Here is an 18,841-nt window from a genome sequence, read left to right on the forward strand (position 1 = left end):
TGTTCCCAAATTTATCAATGAAACACCTACAGAATGACAGATCTCTATAGTCAACTACAAAGAAAATGCAGAATCCACACCAACAAAAGATTAGCTGCACCCATGATGAAGGGTCTTTAGAATCTCACAATGAAAATCAAACAGTAATGGGATTAGCTGCAATACAGGTGGAGAATACAAAGTTGTTTTTGTTTTAAATGGGCAAATAAGTAGCCTTGCTATAAAAAAGGCTCAATCTGAGACTCAAGTAGAGTCTATCTGGCAGTGCACCCAAGTTCCAAGTCTTGGCTTATAATCTTCTATCATAACCTGATTGCTTAATCCAGTAGAATCCAACTACATGTTGGAGTAACAGCATGGTCACAAGTCTAAGATAAACTGTAGCTTCATAAACAGCAATACTGGAATCACCTGAAAGGTTTTTAAAAAATAGTGATGTCCAGTTCCACCACAAAAATTCTGATTTAACTGGTCTGGGGCATGGCCTGGGCACCCATATTTTATAAAGCTCCCCAGATGGTTCTGATCCAAGAATGAGAACTATCAAGAAAAAGAAGTTAAACAACATATGAAAACAAACAACATCATAACGAAACAGACAAAACCAGAATGTGAAACATTCTACAGGATAACTGACTCAGTCTCTTCAACAAATCAATAGCACAGGGGAAAAACAAGTACACAAAATAAAGAGATTTAAGATAATTTTAGTGTAATGCATGGACCTTGTCTGAGGCCCAATTCAAACTAAATATAAAAAAACATCCAAGGAACAAGGAAAAAATCTAAATATGGACCAGATATATATATCTATACACAGTATCAAGAAATTATGAGTTATTTTATGAACATGATACTGGCACTATGGTAGTATAAGAAATGGTCCTTAAATTTTTTAGAGATGCACTCTGCAGAATTTAGGGATGAAATGCAATGTCTGGGATTTATTTTTAAATACTTCAGTATATAAACCAACGGAATGAAGGAATGTTTGGAATTTGTTTAAAAACAATACAGCCTGGTGGAGGGAGGTAACAGACGCAACATTCTTTGATAATCACTGAGGTACTGAAGGGTACCTGGTGGACGGTTCATTTCTATTTTTCTATGTTTGAAGATTTCCATTGATAGTTTATAAAATATATCTCAAATAGAAACCAAAGTAAACATAGCGAATGGGTAACAAATTTGTTTATGGTATATGGGGGTTCATTACATTATTCTCACTTGTGTATATTTGAAATACTTCTTAATAAAATATTTAAAAAAGAAAAAGAAACTTCCTCTGTTTGGAGAACCAGAAGCTACTCATATACCCTTGACAAAAGAATAATCCTTCTCTACACAGGAAGCTCATCCTCTACCACTTAGTGCTGGGAGGGGGAGTAGAGGGGAAGGTAAAGATGAACAGGATACCCACCAGACAGACCACATCAGCCAGGCAATGAGAGATGACATGTCATAGCCACATCACAGGGACATAGCATAGAGATTTTGAATAATTTTAAGTAGAGTTTTAAGCTATTCTAACAGCAAAAGCCAAAAACTATATAAATCTATTTAAAAGGTAACTTTCCCAGTAATTATAGCATTACACTTGTTTCAAACTCTAAGCAATTTTCTCTTCAGTAGCATGACTGCACTGTCATGTCAATAATGCTTTTCTGCTTCACTGAAAACACTACTTTCTCTTATCGAAAGAAGTAAAACAATAAAACACAGCAGTTCTTTAAACACAAGTTTCCTTGACTTAAATCTCAAAATACCAAACTCAAGAAAACGGAATAACTCTGCCATAATGCAAAATCTTTAGAACTCACTTTCTTGAAAATATTCACTTTTGTTTGCTTCAAAAAACTCTAAGGCAACTATTACAACTGACAATTGCAATAGAACCCTTTGTTACTTTCAAGTGACTTTTAGTATTAACACTTAACTGTTCATATACAGATTACAATTCCCTTGTTTCCTTTTTGTTCTTTTGCTTAACTAAAGAGCAGTGACCACATCCTACCAACTTCTGCTTACAGGTATTATAACTGTCGTAAAAGATGATTCAGGAGCTCTTTTTTTTTTCTTTCTTTCAGTTGTTTTGCTCATACAACATGCTGAATACAGCCTGGCAACTAAAAAAAATCCTTTGTCCGAATACACAAACTGGCAAAAAAATATTTCCCTGAAAAATGTTCTATTCCATGAAGAACAAACGAGTGGATAAAACCGAATTACACACTGTGAGAACAACTAAAAAAGGTGACAAAGCACAACGAAAAGAGAACTGTCATCTACGTTAACGGTGCTCCAAAAAGAGAAACTGCATCGTTAGAGCCTATGCTCTGTACAGCAAGATCAATACAAAAATTCATCAAAATGTGACAGTTTTCATATCAACAGCTGTTGTACAGTTCAGAGCGGCAAAATGACTGGAGGAGTGGCACATTCTTACAGCAGCAAGATTTTTATTGCGCCGCCGAGGGAAGACATAAAAAATGCTCACGATAAGAACACTTCTCCAGCTTTCAGACACCGACGATTCTATTCCCAGGGAACAACTGGTTGGGAGGCCTGGGCGGGGCAAAGGCAGGCTGGCCAATCAGAGGCCGCGTTGCAAGTCGGATGCGGGAGGACGGATGAGAGCAGCGTGCTGAGTGGCTGGCGCGCCCCCGCCCACGGGCACGCGCCCCCGGCTCCCCTCCGCAGCCGCACCGGGGGACCCGACCCGCCTCAGACCGCGGGGCAGGGTCGCCCCCACGTCCGCCCGCCGCCCCCGCGGCCCTTTCCTACCAAAACAAACCCAGCCGCCCCCAAATCAAACAAAACCTCCGGGGGAGGCCCGCGGCCCCGGCGACGCCCCCGAGAGCGGCGAGGTCCCTCCGCCCCGCGAGCGGGAGCCCCGAAGAGGGGGCGGGGGGCGGGAGCTCGGAAACCCCGGGAGGGACATGTCAAAAGTCTCACCAATTCTTCGTAGCTCCTGTTGTGCTCGTTGCCCTCCCAGTCCAACCTCTTGGGCAGCAGCTGCAAAGACACGGGGCGCACACGAGTGACCACCGCGCGGGGCCGGGGCCAGGTGGGGGCGTTGGGGCGGGGATGGGGATGGGGGGCCGGCCGGGCGGCCCCGGGCAGGCTCGGGAGGGGGCCGGGGGACGCGGAGGGGACGCGGCGGGCGGGCGGACACCGCGGCACAGACCTGGTACTGCTCCAGCTCCTGCACCAGCACCTGCACCGAGGAGACGCGCAGTCAGGGGGGCGGCGGCTGCACCCGGTCCCCCGCGCCCTGGCCCCGCGACCCCAGGCGGCGGCGGGGCCGGGTCCCGGGCCCCGCGCCCCGCACCTCGGCCGCCGCCGGGCCCGCGCGCGCACTCACCTGGGCGGCTCTCCGACACGGGCCGGCCGAGAGGTACCGGGCGATGAGGAAGTACAGCTCTGCGGGGAGACAGGGAGACGGGGCCGCGAGTCAGGGGGCGCCGCGGCGCCGGGGAGGGGGCCGGGGGCGCCGCGGGGAGGGCGCGGCGGCGCGTCTTACCCGACTCGATGAGAGGCACCGGGCGTCGGGCGGGCGAGGGCTCCGCCATGGCCGGGCGCGGGACGCGGGGCGCGGGGCTGCAGCGGGCGAGCGAAGCGTGTAGGCCGCGCCGAGGCCTGAGCGGGCCGGCGTCCCTCTACCTCAGGCGCGCCGCCGCCGCCGCCGCCGCCGCCGCCATGCCGTGCGCGCCGCCAGCACGACGCCTCCGCGCAAGTAGTCCCGCCGCGGGGAGAAAAGTAGTCCCTCCTCGGGGGTTGCCCGGCGCCGCCCGACGACCAGCGGTCGGGCACGGCCCGGAAAAGCAGGCCTCGCCGGCCGCTCTTCTGTCTCAGGGGGCGCAAGGAGGAGAATCTAGAGAGAGGGCCGAGGCCCTGGCCCGGGGGAGGCGGCGAGTGGGGGAGGGGCACGCGCGTGGCCGGGATCCCTGCGCGCGGTGAGGCGGCCGCCGGCCATTGTGAGGCGGCCGCCGGCGCGGGGGCGGAGGTCGTGCGGCGCGCCGGGCGGGGGCGGGCCGGGGGCCGCAGTGGGGGTGGGGGGGATCCCCGCCCCCGGCCGGAACTGAGACCCTGGACCTGGGACTGCAGGGCCCCGGGACGCACAGCGGGTCCGGCGGGGTCGCCGTCCTCGGGCTCCGGAAGGGACGTTTCCCAGACGGTCACCCGGGGCCAGTGTGTCTGCCCCCCACGGAAGAGCGCTCGCTGGAGGACGCGAAACCCTGAAGACTGGAAATCGCGCCCCCGCGAAGAGGAGATCGTCGGCCCGAGAAGCCCTCCCCGGGGAGGGGAGGGGGACGGCGGGGAAGCCGCAGGCCGGGGAAGGCCAGGGGGTCCGCGGACACTGACCCTCGGTGGCTCGGAGGGCACAGCGCACGGTCGCTGAGAGTCTGCGTGGCTGCACGCAGTGGGGAGAAGATGGATACATGAGCCTGGGCCGCAGTCCTGGGATGACCCGGTTGTCTGGCAGAGAGAGGGTTAAAGAAAATGCAGTACTGAGCAGAGGATGTGACCCTGCTCGTCGGCGAGAGCAGCCCGGAGCCGCGATGACTTAGCCGGATAGGGAAAGGGATGGGAGGAAGCGGCAGTGCAGACAGGCAGCAGCCCACTCCAAGGAGGAAAGCAGGAAACGAGGAAATTGTGTGTAATTAGGATTACCTTGCAAGACAGTTGTAGGATTTGAGGTTGGAGCCGTGGACAAGGGCCCAAAAAATTCCATTAAATGCCATGGTACACTTCTAACCTAACCCGGATTCATTCACTCAGCATATCCAGTGTGTCCTATTCTGAACCCTAAAGTACAGCAGTGAGCAAAGCAAATATCCTTCCCCTCATGGAGTGTACAATGTAATTCTAATTTTTACTCACTGTAATAACCGTCAGAGCATGTAGAGATTAAATGTAGTGGTTCAGATCAGACTGGGGTGGGACTGACCCTGGACCTTGTCCAGCTATCACATGTGTGAAGTAACCTCTGAGCCTCAATTTTCCTCGCCTGTAAACTGTAGCTAATATTGTGCCTACTTCGTAGGGTTGTGGGGATTGAATGTCTCGATATGTATTCCTAGCATATAGTAAGCACCATACACCTGCTAGCTTTTATAATTATTTACATCAAATAGCAAAAGTTGTTATATATGTTTGTCAGGGAACAATTCCAGCATGTTTGGATGAGTGCATCGGTAGTGTGATCTTATGTCTGTTAATTCAGCAAACGCTAGCAAGTAGTGGAAATGAAAAGATGAATAAGCCACAGCTTTGCCATCAAAGACTTCAGTCTGTTTTAGAGGAAACAGATGTAAGCAAATAATGACAAGATTTAGCTCAGAGACAGGAGGGACATCAACCTGTCTGTGGTAGGGGGAGGTGTTAAAGAAGTTTGAGTCTTCCAGACTAAAGTGCGTTGAAAGGGGTTCCAGGCATATGAACAACAAAGGACCAAGACATGAAGAACAGTTCAAGTTTAAGGAACTGAAGTTTAGTATGGCTATTCCGGTGACCTTGGAGGTGTGGATGGGACCCGTTACCTCAGAAGTTAAAATTGGGAGCAACTGAAGGGTTCTAAGCCACGAAGGATCTGTTTTCATTTTAGCATAGATTTGAGAACAGTTAAGACCTAGAAGCAGGAAAACCACTTAGACCCCTGAAATAGGAAAGAAATGAAAATGCATTAGGGTAATGGTTATAAGGACAAAGAGGAAGAAACAAGTTCAGAAATATGTAGGAAGTTAAATCAGCAAGATGAAGTTGGGGTGAAATGAGAAGGAAGAGTCACAAAAATCTCGGTTTGGGGCTGAGGAGGTCAAGGTTGTGCCACCAACTGAGATGGGGCATACAGGCTGTAGCTAAATTGTTGAAATGGATAACTGCTTGGAACAGCTTGATTATTTGAAGTTATAGCACATATATTCCCCTGGACAGTATGATCTGATGCTACAAGATTACCAAAGTTAGTAAATGACAAAAATATAAAAAGAGGAAAAGTTAAAATTTTTTAAAGATTGACCAAGGAGTTGGGTATTTCAGTTTGTAACAATACCATAAAAGTAAAAGCTAGCCCTCAAAAGATGTTACAGGAGTTATATCCCAAGCACTGGTCATTGTCCAAAGCTATAATTCTGCTGTGGGCAGCATGGTAACCATTACAAGAGATCAGAAATGACAGTAGTTTTCCTTTGCAAGAGCCCTAGTAATTCCTTTACAGCTTACTCTGACATCTGTGACAAACACTGTTCCTAGATTTGAAATAGAGACTCAAAGATTTCTGACAAGAGGCAGAATATCTTCCCCATTCAACTCTCAAATGACAGAGACCCAGATTTGACTCCCACATATTCTAATGAAGAGGAAGAAAAGGGGATATACTGTCCATCAGCAGCTCCATGGGGGTACCTGCCAGAAGTGGTCTCCAAACAAGGCGAGAATCATGGATGTGTCCCTCGCACCGTTGAATCCAAGCCATTCCAAATGCACACACTAGGGTTCCCTTTTGGGTAAATGGAAAAAGCTTTTGAATTTCGCCACAGGAATGCTACATGGAGAGCTAAATTATTGAAAAATTGCTTGGTAAGCAAAGTTGGAAGATCTTAACAGCTGGTGGCATCAGCTATAATGCTGTCACCCGTCTTCACTGTAAGGGAACTATGATGTTTTAGTCCTTGGCGAACAACTCCTCTCCTGAGTAAACGTCACTGATCCTCACAACACCTTAGCCAGATGCAGTTAATATGCTCCCTTCACAAGTGAGACAGCTGAGGCCCAGAGAGACTGAGAAGGGCCCAAAGGCACATAGCCAGGCAGTAAACCCAGGTGGGACAGTACTACCCGAGACTGAACACAAGCACTGCAGAATTCTTTCTTCCCTCGCCACATTTCATGGAGGAGGAAATCAGGGCCTGAAAAGTAGACTTACGCAAGATCATACAGCTGGAACAGGAGAGAACTGAAATTTGAAAATGCATGTCATAAGTACATGCATGATCTCACTCATCACAGGCAACTCTGAGTTGGATTCTGTTGTTCTCATTTTACAGATGAGGAAACTGAGGCTTAGAAAGTTTAAGAATCTGCCTAACAATGAAAAATATTTTTTAAAAAACAAGTAGAATTCAGTGGAGTCTTCCAAGTCACCGCCTAAGAGGGACAAAAGCCTTAAGAGTGAAAAGTGTATCTGGAAAATGGTGAGCAAACCAGTCTGTTTCCAGAAATTCACATGGTAGAGTGGTGAAAAGTGAGGCTTAAAGAGTAGATTAGGGGGCCGGCCCCGTGGCCTAGCAGTTAAGTGCGCGCGCTCCGCTACTGGCGCCCGGGGTTCAGATCCCTGGCACACACCGAGGCATGATTTGTCCGGCCATGCCGAGGCGGCATCCCACATACAGCAACTAAGAAGGATGTGCAACTATGATATACAACTATCTACTGGGGCTTTGGGGAAAAAAAGGAGGAGGATTGGCAATAGATGTTAGCTCAGGGCCGGTTTTCCTCAGCAAAAAGAGGAGGATTGGCATGGATGTTAGCTCAGGGCTGATCTTCCTCACACACAAAAAAAGTAGATTAGGGTCAACTTTGAAAGAGTTTGAAAAATAAAATAAATCTATGAGCAGTGGAGATCATGCAAAGAAAATTATATACATAATTCAAATTCTAGTGTCAATATGTTCATGCAAATGTACGTTAACTGAATTTAGGTTCATCCAGCAGACATCATTGGTGCATGCATAATATCAGCATAGTTCTGAGGGACATAAAAAAGCAGATGACATTGGACCTACAGAAGAGTGATACCACAAAACTGGGTCCATACATGTAGGTGAAATCAAGTGCACACAAAAACCTGCATCATTTCATTCATTCAACAAAAATGGTGTTGAAGACCTTCTCTAACGCAGGCGCTAGGTGGTAAACACTGGCTCCTGGGCTTCTGTAAGATAAATCCCCTAGAAAAAGAAGAGTTAACATCTTGATAGATTTCCAGAGGATTTTGAAGAAAATGAAAGAAGGAATTGGATTTTTTTGATAAGCGCTCAGTGACTAGTAGAGGCCCCTAATTCCTGCATCTAATTCCTGATGACACGGCAGGAGGTGGAGGGACTCCTGGCAGTGTCATCTTTCCCTCAGGACCTTTTCTTCCCTCTAAGTCTAACCCAACCAGCTGTCCCCTTAATGCTACTCGTCCCTGCCTCCCTCAGCAAATTGTTTCCACATTTATCTCTTCCCTCCCCAACTTCTGCCTCTGCCTTGTCATTGGCTTCTGTCCCCTGTGTGTTCCCACATTGCAGGCATTGGCCCGTGTCCGTTTCCACGTCTTACCAGTTCCTCTTTGAAATGTTTCTCAGGGTGCTGGAGAGAGCACAGTGTGGTCGGACAAGACCTTGGGAACGTGGGAGCTGGAATCAGAATATGTCTGTGTTTGAACACCACTTACTAGCTGAGCAACCTCTCTGTGGCTCAATGATTGTCTTTGGTTTTTTTATCTTTGGTTTTTTTATCATCTTCAAAATGGAGATTACAATTAATAGATAACATTTATTGAATGTTTCTATATGCTGAACACGGTGCTAAACCATTTACATGTATTAGTTAATGCTCCTGAGATAGCTAGAATGCATGAGTTGTTTGTGAGCATTTCCAGAAAGAATGCCTGGACAGCTCTTTGGACAATGCCTGGCTCCCAACATAATGCTGCTACATAAAAATGATTATTTTTCTTTTCATTCCCTCCCTCACCAAAGAGCCTCCTCAAAGATCTCCTTGACTCCCCACCCAATTCATCTTATCACTCCTTTTAAATTTCCTTTTTTGTTGTTGTTGTTTTTTCGGTGAGGAAGATTGGCCCTGAGCTAACATCTGTTGCCAATTTTCCTCCTTTTGCTTGAGGAATATTATTGCTGAGCTAACATCTGTGCCAGTCTTCCTCTATTTTGTATGTGGGACGCCACCGCAGCATGGATAGATGAACAGTGTGTAGGTCTGCACCCAGGATCTAAACCCACAAACCCCAGTCCAGCAAAGCAGAGCATGTGAACTTAAACCATATGTCACCGGGCCGGCCCCCTAAATTTCCTTAAGTAGAATTTAACATATTCTCTATTCAAGCCTTTCTCCCTTCTATCACCTAAACCCAAACCTCTGGCTTTGTTTTTAAAGCTGTGCAGGATATTCTGCTCTCTACCCTTCCCACCCCGCTGTGTCCCCAGGAAAGCTGACTGCACTACCACAAGGGGCTCTCTTGCCCTCTGGCTTCATCCAGTAGGAGGCCCCAGTGGCAGATGGAAGGGTGGGAGGAGAGTGGGGTTTGGTTTCTATTTTCCCAGCTCCCTTCCTGCCTAACCCCAGGTTGGTGGTGGCTGCTGTTCCTCTACTGAAGGCCACAGTTTATGTGGGACAGCCCTCTCTCCATACAGGTACCTTTCCGGGTTTTAATGCCCCCACCTCCCCTGGCCCTTCCGGACTTGGGCTTCTCTTCCTAGTCAGGTGGGAGCCATGGGAGGGAGACCAGGGTGCTTCACCATCCCTTGCTGAAGTGTATTAACTTTGCCCACACCCTTGTAAAGAGTAGCATCATTAACTCTCCTCAATTATCCCAATGAATTATGCCTTCTGTTTTCTTCCAGAATTTGATACTAAAGCTCTCCATAATGACACCTACACTCTAACTCTGTCCCCTGTGGCTGTCCAGAACATCCCCTCTCCAGTTTTCTCTCCCCTCTGCTCTCCTATTTCTTCCTCATCTATATACGTCTTGTCCTCTAGCTTGAAAGGATCCACCTAGATCCCTCAACTCCTTTCTTCACAAAACCTTACCTAAGTATTCTGGCCCTGGTTAATCTCTTTTCAAAAATCTTAGAATCATCTTTCTTTTAATCATACATGCAATCCATCAGTAAGCCCTGAGGAGCTCACCTTCAAAATGTATCTAGAATCTAAGTACTTCTCACCTGGATGAGCACAATCTCCTAAATGTCTTCCTGCTTCCAGCTTCATCCTGTTACCACCTATTCTCCACAGGCAGTCAGAGGGATCCTGTAAAACTGAACTCAGATTTGTCCTCCTCTCTCAGAACCCTCCAGTGGCTCCTATCTGATCCAGAGGAGAAGCCCAAGTCCTACAGGGCCCCCATGAGCTGGCCTCTCTTGTGCTTCTCTGACCTCTTGTCCCACCATTTTCCCCCTCCTCTCACTCGGCTCCAGCCACATTGGCTGCCTTGATGGTCCCTGGATATGCCAGGCATGCTGCTGCCTCAGGGCCTTTGTACTTGCTGTTCCTTCTGCCAGGAAGGCTCCTCCCCTAGAAAACCTCATGGCTCAGTCCCTCACCTCCTTCAAGTCTTGGGTCCCATGTTACATTATCAGTGAGATCTTCCATGACTACCCTAAATAAAAGTAAAACCCACCCTCGCTCTGTACCCCCATTTCCCTTTTCTCTTTCCTGCTTCCTTTTTCTCCACAGCCCTTTTGACCTTCTGACCTGCTGTAAAATTTGCTCGTCATTTTTGTTTATTACCTATCTGCTCCCACTCTATGAAGGCAGGCAGAGATTTCTATCTGATACATCTCTAGAGCTATGACGAAGCCTGACATATGGTAGGTACACAATAAATATTTATCGGATGTTTAATGAAAAATTCCTCAACCAGAGAGTCCTTCAAATATGAGATAGTTGCTCTCAACATTCACTCATAAATCTTTTGGATGGGATGGTGGTTTAATCCGAGGACAGCTCACAAAAACCTGTTGGCCCCGTGTGTGTTACAGTGCTACTGTGAAACAAAGCCAGCAGAGATAGAGTTTGGAAGGCCAGGAAAGCTTCTCCCGCTCCGGCCCTTTCCCCCCTGGGAAAGGGCCTCCTGGCTTCTCTCAAAGGCTGGAGGAAAGTAGTCAGAGTCTCGAGAGAGGAAGGGCCAGTGGAAAGAGAGGGTGTTCAGGAGCAGGAATGGAGCCTGCTTTAGGGGGAGGCCCAGAGCGCTCTAGGATGGGACATCCTGTCATGCCTGTCCCATGGATGCACCATGGCCTCTGCCCCCTCCCTGGCCACACAGCACCCCTGTGCCCTCCGAGGCCAGCCAGCTTCACCCGACTGCTAGCAGCCTCCATCCTGAGCCCCACACACACCCTTGGCTTCCCCCAGCCTCACCCTCATGCAAGCCCAGCCTTCTCTGGTGTCCTTAGGGCTTCACTGATGGCAAAGATGAGGAGACAAAACCAGCCCTGCCTGTGAAGTGAGCCTTTGGAGCTGCTGGGCGGGAGGGGAAACCCACAAGCCCAAGAGGAAGTCTGTAAAGACGAAAGGACAAAGGATGGAGAGAAATTCTAAGTGGGGGATGGGGACGAAGGGAGCACTCCCAGGTCCCTGGGTCACCTGGCTGGGGAATATTCCCCTTGTGACTGTTCACGAGATGGCAAAGCATAAACTGGGTGCCTACAGCAAGGCCTTCCCCTTTTATGGGATCACATTGGATACCTGATTGTAGTAAGAACTCCCCTGTTTGCAGCCTGGAAAAAACTTCCTGTTCCTGTTTTTGACTTATAGGCAAGTCTGGCCTAGAGCAGGGTAAAGAAACCCACAGTCTAACACAAAATAATCTTAATTTTAAAAAAAGTAAAGCCACCTAGCTTTCCTTAACCAGCCACTTCCTCCCTCAATGTCTCCAAGGAAAGTATACGCATGGAGAACATGGGCTGCAACGGGTACTTTATTAACCCTGAGCCCAACCCCTGGTGATCTAGGCTAGATGGCGTGGAGAATTATTTGTTCAGACCAGGCGGTCTTGGAAGACCCAGACAAAGCAGCTCAGAAGTGCCAAAGCAGAGTGGGGAACCAAGGTCTCAGTAGCCAGAGTGTGCACCCAAGGCTTGGAGAGGCCCATCCCTGCCAAGGCTAGGACTTCTGGAGCTGCCACTTCTATGTCCAGCAGATCTTTCCAGATACGTGAGAGCAAAAGACTTGATCAACCCTTTTCCCCACAGGACCCAGCCTGTACTCTGGAAGAACTGGACTTTGCATGGAGTTAGACATGGACTGGTTTATTTCCAATAGGCCTTTAAGACAGCAGAGGCCAGCGTGTTGACCAGCCAGTGTATTCATGCTACTTCTACAGAGGAGATAACAAAATTAACACAATCATAGTTAGTGCAAGAATTATCACAAAGTGGATATGTTCACTGCACATTTTGTGAGTCGATTCATTTTCCATAACAACAACAGCTAAGAGATACAATTTCCTACAAGATGCCTGTAAGTCAGGCTATGCCGAAATCTAACCTTCCAAAAGTTACACATTCCAGAGAATTGAATTTTAAAGCCTTTGCGGAGAACAGAATATGACAGGAGAACATCTTGCTCTTTTCAGTAAATCATTCAGCAACTCAATTTCGTGATGACAAGATATATAAAATATACAGATTTACCTTGAACCAAATCTTGGTTCCACATGGCTAATGCTTTCTAATTAATAACTTTGAAATTACTAGGATATAAGTTCCTCAGCTTTCTCCTTTATCTTTATAAAAAAGAGTAATGAGGGCCTGCCCCGTGGCCCAGTGGTTAAGTTCAGCACGCTCTGCTTCTGCGGCCTGGGTTCAGTTCCCAGGCACGGACCTACACCACTCATCAGCCATGCTGTGGCGGCAACGCACATACAAAGTACAGGGAGATTGGCACAGATGTTAGCTCAGGGTGAATCTTCTTCAGCAAAATACATATCTATATAAAAATAAATAAAAAATAAAAAAGATAATGACCAGCCCACTACTTTGAATTCTCTACAACCTTACAACTTTTCAAGGATTCTAATTGCATAGTTGTCTCGTTAAGATGGGGATGGATTGACCTGTAGTTATAATGTTTCCTCAACGGCAAAAAACACAGATGTAAACTCTGACAATTATATAAAGCAGGAGACATAACCTGTCTGCCTGTTCCCAGTCAAGCATAGCTTTCCAGAGCCTCCTACGTTCTCCACGAGAACCCACAACTGCAGAATATACCACCGACAACCAGCAGATTCCATCAGGTGGAAGAAGCTCTTTTTCTACCATTCTCTTGGGTTTTTTAACTTCCTGACCCTCTTTCCCACCTGACACTTCTAGAGGCTTTATTGTCCTGCCACCAGGTACAAAACACCCCAGTACTTTTCTGAATGCATCCTATAATGCAGCCGTCTTGGTGCAGCCACTTTAACACACCATTTTGACCCAAGGGACATTATGTCACAGCCAAAAACAAAATAGACCAATACAATTGACCATTTTAAAAATCAACCAAGTCATATACGAAGTATGTCTATTCATCTGATCCCTCAGCCTCATTCCAATACTGAACTTCACCTCATTGCCAATTCCTGGGGCATAGGGGTGGGGAATAACAGGGAGGCTGGGGACAAGGTTCAGGCTCAGGAACGGGCGGGATGCGGATGGAGCAGGATTGTGTTTCTGCAGTACTTGCTAAAGCTGGATATATGCATATCCCGTGACCCAGCAGTTCCACTTCTCAGGCACACCAACAGAAATGCGTATATGTGTTCATCAGAAGACATGTGCGAGTATGTTCATAGCAGAACTACTTATAATAGCCCCAAACTAGAAACAACCAAATGCCCATCAACTATAGAATAGACAGATAAATTGGAGTTTATTCATAATGATGGTAAACTATACAGAAGTGGGAATGAATGTACAACATAAATGACTCCCATAAACGTAGGGATTGAACCAAAGAAGTCAGACATGAAAGAGTACATACTGTATGTGCAGTTCATTTCTTTTTTTTTTTTTCGTGAGGAGGAGCAGCGCTGAGCTAACATCTGCCAATCCTCCACTTTTTTTTGCTGAGGAAGACTGGCCCTGGGCTAACATCCATGCCCATCTTCCTCTACTTTATATGGGACGCCGCCACAGCATGGCTCAACAAGCGGTGCATCAGTGCGCGCCCGGGATCCGAACTGGCAAACCCCAGGGCGCCGCAGCGAAGCGCGTGCACTTAACTGCTTGCGCCACCGGGCCGGCCCCTGTATGTGCAGTTCAAAACAGGCAAAACTAGCCCATGGCATTAGACGTTAGAATAGTGGTTACACTTGGTGGGGATAGTGACTGGAGGGACACTTCTGGAGTTCTGGGAATGATCTGTTTCTTAATCTGGATGTATTTACTTGGTGAAAAATTCATTGAGCCATATGCTTATGACTTATGCACTTTTCTATATTTATGTGTTATACTTCAATAAAAAGTTTACATTAAAAGAAAAGAGACAAAAGGAAAAATTCCATGGTGCCTGTGGTAGTCAGAATAATGGCTCCCTAAAGATGTCCATATGCTAACCCCCACAATTTGTGAATATATTATGTTGTAGGACAAAAGGGACTTTGCAGATGTGATTTAGTTAAGGATCTCGAGTTGAGAAGACTGTCCTGGATTATCCCTGTGGGCCCAATGTAATCACAAGGGTCCTTATAAAAGGAAAGCGAGAGTCAGAGTCCAAGAGGAGATATGGGGAGGGAAGCAGAGGTTGGAGATGCACTTAGAAGTTGGAGGAAGGAGCAACAAGCCAAGGAATGTGGGTGGCCTCTAGAAGCTGGAAAAGGCAAGGAAACAGATTCTTTCCTAGAACCTCCAGAGGGAGAACAGCCCTGCCAACGGGGCTTGATTTTGACCCACTGAAACCAATTTTGGACTCTGACTTCCACAACTGTAACAGAGTAAATTTGTGTTAAGACACTAAACTTGTGGTAATCTGTTACAGCAGCAATAGAAACTAATGCAGTGCCAGAAGCAACTTTTAAGATCCTAATAGGGGCCAACCAGGCGTAGTGGTTAAGTTCGCACGCTCCGCTTCAGTGGCCCGGGGTTCACAGGTTCGAATCCCAGGTGTAGACCAACGCACGGCTCATCAAGCCGTGCTGTGGTGGCATCCCACATACAAAATAGAGGAAGATGGGCAAGGATGTTAGCTCAGGTCCACTCTTCCTCCACAAAAAGAGGAAGATTGACAACTGATCTTAGCTCAGGGCCAACCTTCCTCACTAAAAAAAAAAAAAATCCTAATTATCTATTCCAGTAATTTAATTAATAATTTGCCAAGTTACATGAAACTATTTAATTCATAATTCAAAAATTCGAGACTCTGGAAAAGATACCTCTCTCTTCCCTCTTAGCTTTATTAGATAATTCTCAAAAGTAGGATCAGATGAGACTCCAAGCTACTTAAATATGAATTATCAGAGTTATTTCCATCTGACCACCTAAATATTTTTTAAGCTCCGGCTTCTATCAATAATCAGGGTTCAACCACAGAAAGCAGATCACTGGGTCTATGACAAGGATTTGACCTTCTGCAATCGTGGAAGCTGGTTAAACAGTCTCTGTAAGGCTATTGTCTTCCTTTCTGGTGCTGGAGCCTGAAGTCCACAAGGCAGGCAGCTGGGAAGAGAAGATGGATGTAAAGAGAGGGGAGAATGAAGACAGACTGGAACCCACCGAGACTAGAGACATATGGGAGCCGGTGTTGGTGCCTCACCACCTGCTTCCAACTTTGAGGATGTGGGTGTCCTTCGAGAGAAGGTGACACCCTTTGTCAAAGAGCTAAATGACGCCTGGTCCGGGAGTGGGAGGAGCCTCAGGAGAATCCCAGGAGAGGTAGAGTGGCTCCAGAGAGGCCAGGCCAGCAGGTAAACGATGATGCTCGTGACCTCCAACAGCACTTGGATGCCGTGCCTGGGCCTGCTGAGTGTAAGAAACGATACAGCTCTGGCTCTACTCCTGCCTTCCCAATCCAGTGTAAAATGTCTTTCGTAGCCCATTCTAACTGAAACATACAGGGAGGAGAATTCTAGGAAATGCAATTCAGCTCACCAAGATGGCCTATTACAAAGCTACCACGTGGCTGTACTCCTATTAGCTGGCGTACCTTGGAGAAAATTTCTTCACTTCATCAGAAAAATGCAAACGATAATAATTACGCATGGATTTTCATAAGAATTAAATGCAATAATATATGTTCTAGGCACCATGCCTAGAAAATAAGACAAATTTTTGTTGAATTAGTTCATTGATCCCATTACTAAGACGCTCAAAGAATGTGCTTTTGGTTTAAATGTGTCACTCATAAAGATAAGTAGCTCTTTGAAATGGTAAAAGAGAATTATTACATAACTGCAAATTTAAGATTAGTGGTAACATCATAAGTCTTTTTTCCATTTCTGTAGAACAGAAAACCCGATGCCACGAATACGGATACTTAAATTTCATCTCCCCTTATATCGACTGCTTATTTTAAAAAGCAGATTACAAAACAGAATTCAATGTTCGGTTCCTTTTTTGTGGAAAAAAAAAAAGTATTTTATACAAATGGCTCTGTGGTCAGACGACACGGATTTGTCTCTGGACTCCACCTCATGACAGCAGAGTGGGCCAGTTACGTGAACATGGTGACTGTTGTTGGTAAAAGAGGAGAGTAGTAGTTCTTACCTACCTCACAGGGTCATCGTATTGACTTAGAAAATGTGGGTACCTGTTTAAAAGAGCACCTGGATCATAGCAAGGGCACAATAAATGTGCTCATCGTCGTCATCATTGTTACTGTGTGGAAAACAGCCTGGAAGCATATCAGACCTAAATGCTAACCTTTGTAGGAGGATGTCGATGGTTTTTTCTTCTTTGTGCTTTTCTTTGTCTTCAAAGTCATGTACAATAAACTCATACGTTCTTTTTGAAACAACTCCCCCCCATAAAACCCTTTGTCTTTTTTCGCAAACCCTTTCTTTTGACCCCATTCACATGATCCCCATTCTACCTTCGCTCCTCCACGTGTGAATAAATATTCAGAGTTAGATCCTTTCCGTGTTCCCAAGCCCAGACATGCGTCTCACCCTCTCTATATAGTTTGCTAACATTATCCCCTATTTTGGACTCCTCTTTCTCCTCCATTCTAGAAGAGTGACCACTTCTGTCCTAACTCCTAACTGTTGGGTAAAGGGTAAACGCATCTTCCGAATAGTTGTACTGTAAAATTCAAACATGATTAGCATAAGGAGAACATTTTCTTCCAGCCAGTAGGTCAGGCCTACCCTGCCAAAATCAACCCTACCTTTTCAACATCTGATTCAAAGGGCAAATATTTCTCCATGGCTACCCGGTGATCTAAATTTAGATGCCTCAGCAAAAGTATCCAGATTTTAAAAATATTTATTTCACGGTTCCAAATAAATGCAATGCCAAGTTTAGCAACGTCAAAGCACAAGCATAACTGTGTTTTATGAACTGAGTGATGTTCTTCTTCTGTTGTTTTGCTTTATCCTCCCCTCAAATGTTTATCTTGAACATTCTCAAGCCTATAGAAAAGTTGAAAGAATGGTACACAGAAATCTTATATATCCTTCATGTGGTTTATCAATTAACTTTTTGCCACATTTGCTTGTTTTTATTTATTTTACTGAACCATTTGAAATTAAGTTGCACACATCATGACTTTTCACCTCAAATAATTCTATATGTACCCACTAAGAATGAGGACGTTGTCCTACCTGATCACAATACCATGACCACACCCAAGAAAATGAACAATAATCTTTCAAGGTTATCTATTACCAAGGGATTACTATGCAGAATATGTAGAGAACTAAAACTCAACCGCAAAAAACAACCTGATTCAAAAATGAGCAAAGAACTGTAATAGACATATCTCCAAAGAGGATATTCAGATGGCGAATACGCACATGAAAAGATGTGCGTATCACCTATCATTAGGGAAATGCAGATCAAAACTACAAATAAGATACTACCTCACACCCATTAGGATGGCTACTATTAAAAAAACAGAAAATAACAAGCGTTAGCAAGGATGTGGAGAAATTGGAACCCTAGTTCACTATTCATAGGAATGTAAAATAGTACAGCCACTATGGAAAACAGTATGGGAGTTCTTCAAAAAAATTAAAAATAGGGGCCAGCCCGGTGGCGCAAGTGGTTAAGTGCGCGTGCTCCACTGCGTCGGCCCGGGGTTCGCCGGTTCGGATCCCGGGCGCGCACCGACACACGGCTTGGCAAGCCATCCTGTGGTGGTGTCCCATATAAAGTGGAGGAAGATGGGCACGGATGTTAGCCCAGGGCCAGTCTTCCTCAGCAAAAAGAGGAGGATTGGCAGATGTTAGATCAGGGCTGATCTTCCTCACAAAAAAAAAAAAAAAAAGATTAAAAATAGAATTACCAAAGATCCGGCAATTCCACTGCTGGGTATATACCCAAAAGAATTGAAAGCAGGGACGTAAACAGATATTTGTATACTCATGTTCATAGCAGCATTATGCACAATAGTCAAAATATAAAAGAAACTCGAGTGTCCATCTACAGATGAATGGATAAACAAAATGTGGTACATATATACAATGAAATATTAGTCAGCCTTAAAAAGGAAGGAAATTCTGACACATGCTCCAACATGGATGAATCTTGAGGACATTATGCTAAGTGAAATAAGCCAGTTACAAAAAAGACGAATATTGTATGATTCCACTTATATGAGGTACTTAGAGTCGTTGAAATCATAAAGACAGAAAGTAGAACATAATGGTGGTTGCCGAGGGCTGGAAGGAGGGAAAATGGGGAGTTAGTGTTTAATGGGTACAGAGTTTCAGTTTTCCAAGGTGAAAAGAGCTATGGAGGTGGATTGTGCTGGTCGTTGCACAACATTGTGACTGTACTTACTACCACTGAACTGTACACTTAAAAATGGTCAATATAGTAAAATTTATGTTATGTGTATTTTACCACAATAAAAAAAAATCCCAGTGGGATTTTTTGTAGAAATTGACAAATTCATTCCAAAATTTATATAT

The 18,841-nt window shown here is 45.9% G+C and overlaps 1 protein-coding gene across 3 annotated transcripts in view; it reads right to left on the minus strand.

Annotated features, from left to right (window-relative positions):
- Positions 1-3,639, minus strand: part of BRWD1 (bromodomain and WD repeat domain containing 1) — a 121,860-nt gene extending 118,221 nt beyond the window's left edge. Inside the window, exons 1-4 of one of the 3 annotated variants that reach the window (XM_058523115.1) lie at positions 3,524-3,639; positions 3,365-3,423; positions 3,188-3,217; positions 2,956-3,015 (exon numbers count right to left, since the gene is read on the minus strand). In XM_058523115.1, the coding sequence (XP_058379098.1) occupies positions 2,956-3,015; positions 3,188-3,217; positions 3,365-3,423; positions 3,524-3,572 (198 nt within the window). In that variant the 5' untranslated portion in view covers positions 3,573-3,639. The remainder of the gene's footprint in view (positions 1-2,955; positions 3,016-3,187; positions 3,218-3,364; positions 3,424-3,523) is intronic. The other 2 variants (XM_058523114.1, XM_058523113.1) reach the window with 2 other exon arrangements.
- Positions 3,640-18,841: the final 15,202 nt, after the last annotated feature.

This window comes from Diceros bicornis, chromosome 27 (assembly GCF_020826845.1).
Source record: "Diceros bicornis minor isolate mBicDic1 chromosome 27, mDicBic1.mat.cur, whole genome shotgun sequence".
Lineage (NCBI taxonomy): Eukaryota > Metazoa > Chordata > Mammalia > Perissodactyla > Rhinocerotidae > Diceros > Diceros bicornis.